Source organism: Notothenia coriiceps, unplaced genomic scaffold, assembly GCF_000735185.1.
Source record: "Notothenia coriiceps isolate Sejong01 unplaced genomic scaffold, NC01 NC01_scaffold00023407, whole genome shotgun sequence".
Taxonomy (NCBI): Eukaryota; Metazoa; Chordata; class Actinopteri; order Perciformes; family Nototheniidae; genus Notothenia; species Notothenia coriiceps.
The window spans coordinates 12,999-15,047 of NW_011356108.1; the positions used below are offsets into that span (position 1 = coordinate 12,999).

General features: G+C 47.3%; 1 protein-coding gene across 1 annotated transcript; it reads left to right on the forward strand.

The window, feature by feature from the left end:
- Positions 1-1,133: 1,133 nt before the first annotated feature.
- Positions 1,134-2,045, forward strand: LOC104954481 (rab effector MyRIP-like; the record flags this gene model as incomplete). The annotated part of the gene is made up of 2 exons (XM_010781594.1): positions 1,134-1,814; positions 2,026-2,045. Coding segments are annotated over exons 1-2 (701 nt in total), but the record flags the coding sequence as incomplete, so codon positions are not given.
- Between the last annotated feature and the right edge of the window lie 4 nt (positions 2,046-2,049).

The following is a 2,049-nucleotide window of genomic DNA, read 5'->3' on the forward strand; positions in this document are numbered from 1 at the left end:
CACTCTCAGTCCACCAGGTACATCACACCTGCACTCACTCTCAGTCCATCTACAGGTACATCACATCTGCACTCACTTTCAGTCCATCTACAGGTACATCACACCTGCACTCACTCTCCGTCCATCAGGTACATCACACCTGCACTCACTCTCAGTCCATCAGGTACATCACACCTGCACTCACTCTCAGTCCATCATCAGGTACATCACACCTGCACTCACTCTCCGTCCATCAGGTACATCACACCTGCACTCACTCTCCTCCGTCCATCAGGTACATCAACCCTGCACTCACTCTCAGTCCATCAGGTACATCACACCCACACTCACTCTCAGTCCATCAGGTACATCACATCTGCTCTCACAGGCTTTCCTGACAGATTCCTAAGACAAAACAGTTAAGGCAAAAACATGCTTTGATCTATACTGAATGTTTGGGCTATTGTAAAGTATCACATTTAATTGTACATTGTTTATTTGTCTTATATTACTCTATTTGTATATAATTAACTAATTTCTGCATTTTACTTGCACCATTGTTTCCATTGCACCATTCTCGTGCACTATCCTATTTCTATTTATTCTTGCACTCTTTTAATGTTGTAAGTATGTTGTTGGTTGCACTGAAGAAGCCTGGAACTTCAGATTTTCATTGTAACTATTGTGCATATGACAATAAAGCCTTTTCAATCTGATCATTTCCCGCTATGCCATTGAGAAGTGAAGTGTGAAATAGTGATAACGCCGTTCAGGCCATCTGATTAGATTAGATTACTTTATTGTCATTACAAAATGCAAGCACAGTGTAACGAAATGAAGGAGGGTCTAACCAGAGTGCAAAACAGTCAGCACACAATTTATCAGTAGTATGTACAAAATAAATGATACGAAAATAAAGGTAAATAGATGGGAAATGTATAAATAAGAATAAATACACAGATAATAATAAATACAGTGAATACAGCACACAACAACAACAACAACAACAACGAGGCAGTATGGGACAGCGTGGGGCTCATTGTCAGCAGTCTGAAGGGAAGAAGAAGCTGTGCGTAGTCCTGTTTGTAGAAGTCATTGAGTCGTTTGCACTCTTTGTTAAATAATGAGCATGATGTATTACTTGTTGATGATGTATGTATGTCTCTTTGTCGTCGTCCCCCCCGTCCCCCCCCCTGAAGGAGAACAGTGGTTTCCTCCTCAACGCTCTCCTGAAGCGGGGCCTCAGTGAGGAGCAGGCAGTTCCCGACCCTGTGCCATCAGCTGCACCAGACGCCTTCAAATCAGACGCCATGACCCCTGAGCCAGAGGACTTGGACACGGCGGCTCCAAATTCAGCGGCCCCCAGCCCTCCACAGCGCCAATCTGTGGCCCCGGGACCCCCGCCTGCAGACTCTCTGGAGGAGGAGCTGAGGGCCAGACTCAGCCAGCTGGTCAGCAGAGCAAACAGCAAAGACTGCAGCTCGTCGGAGGAAGAGGAGGAGAGCACGAAGAGGACGATAGACACCGAGAGACAGAGAGGAAGTGACAGACTGAGTGAAGAAAGAGAGGAAGAAAGAGAGACGGTGGAACAAGGGAACGGGCCGGAGGAGAGACTAATAAAGAGTCCTTCAGAGAGGGAGGAGATGAGGTTAGAGACGGGGGTCGAGTGTTTGGAAGAGAAGGAAGAAGAGTGGCAGCCAAAGAGAGGAGACAAGAGACAGAGTAAGAGACAACACAAGAGAGACGCTGAGAAGGAGGCGAGGAGGAGTGGATCCAGCGCCAGTTCACCTGCCGTTACTCCATCCTTCCAGGAGGGGGCGCTGTCAGACAACCAGGTGAGGAGATCAGGAGGAAAACACTCGTCTGCTTCTGTCTGTCTAACTTTCTCAATAACTCTTCATCCTCACGGCCTCCTTCATCCTGTGTTTCCGTGTTTCTCTGAGCTTCCCTTCTTCTTTGGCGCGCGTGTCTGTCTGTCTGTCTGTCTGTGTCTGTCTGTCTGTCTGTCTGTCTGTCTGTGTGTCTGTCTGTGTGTGTGTGTGTCAGGAGGAACAGCATGACTTGGAGCAA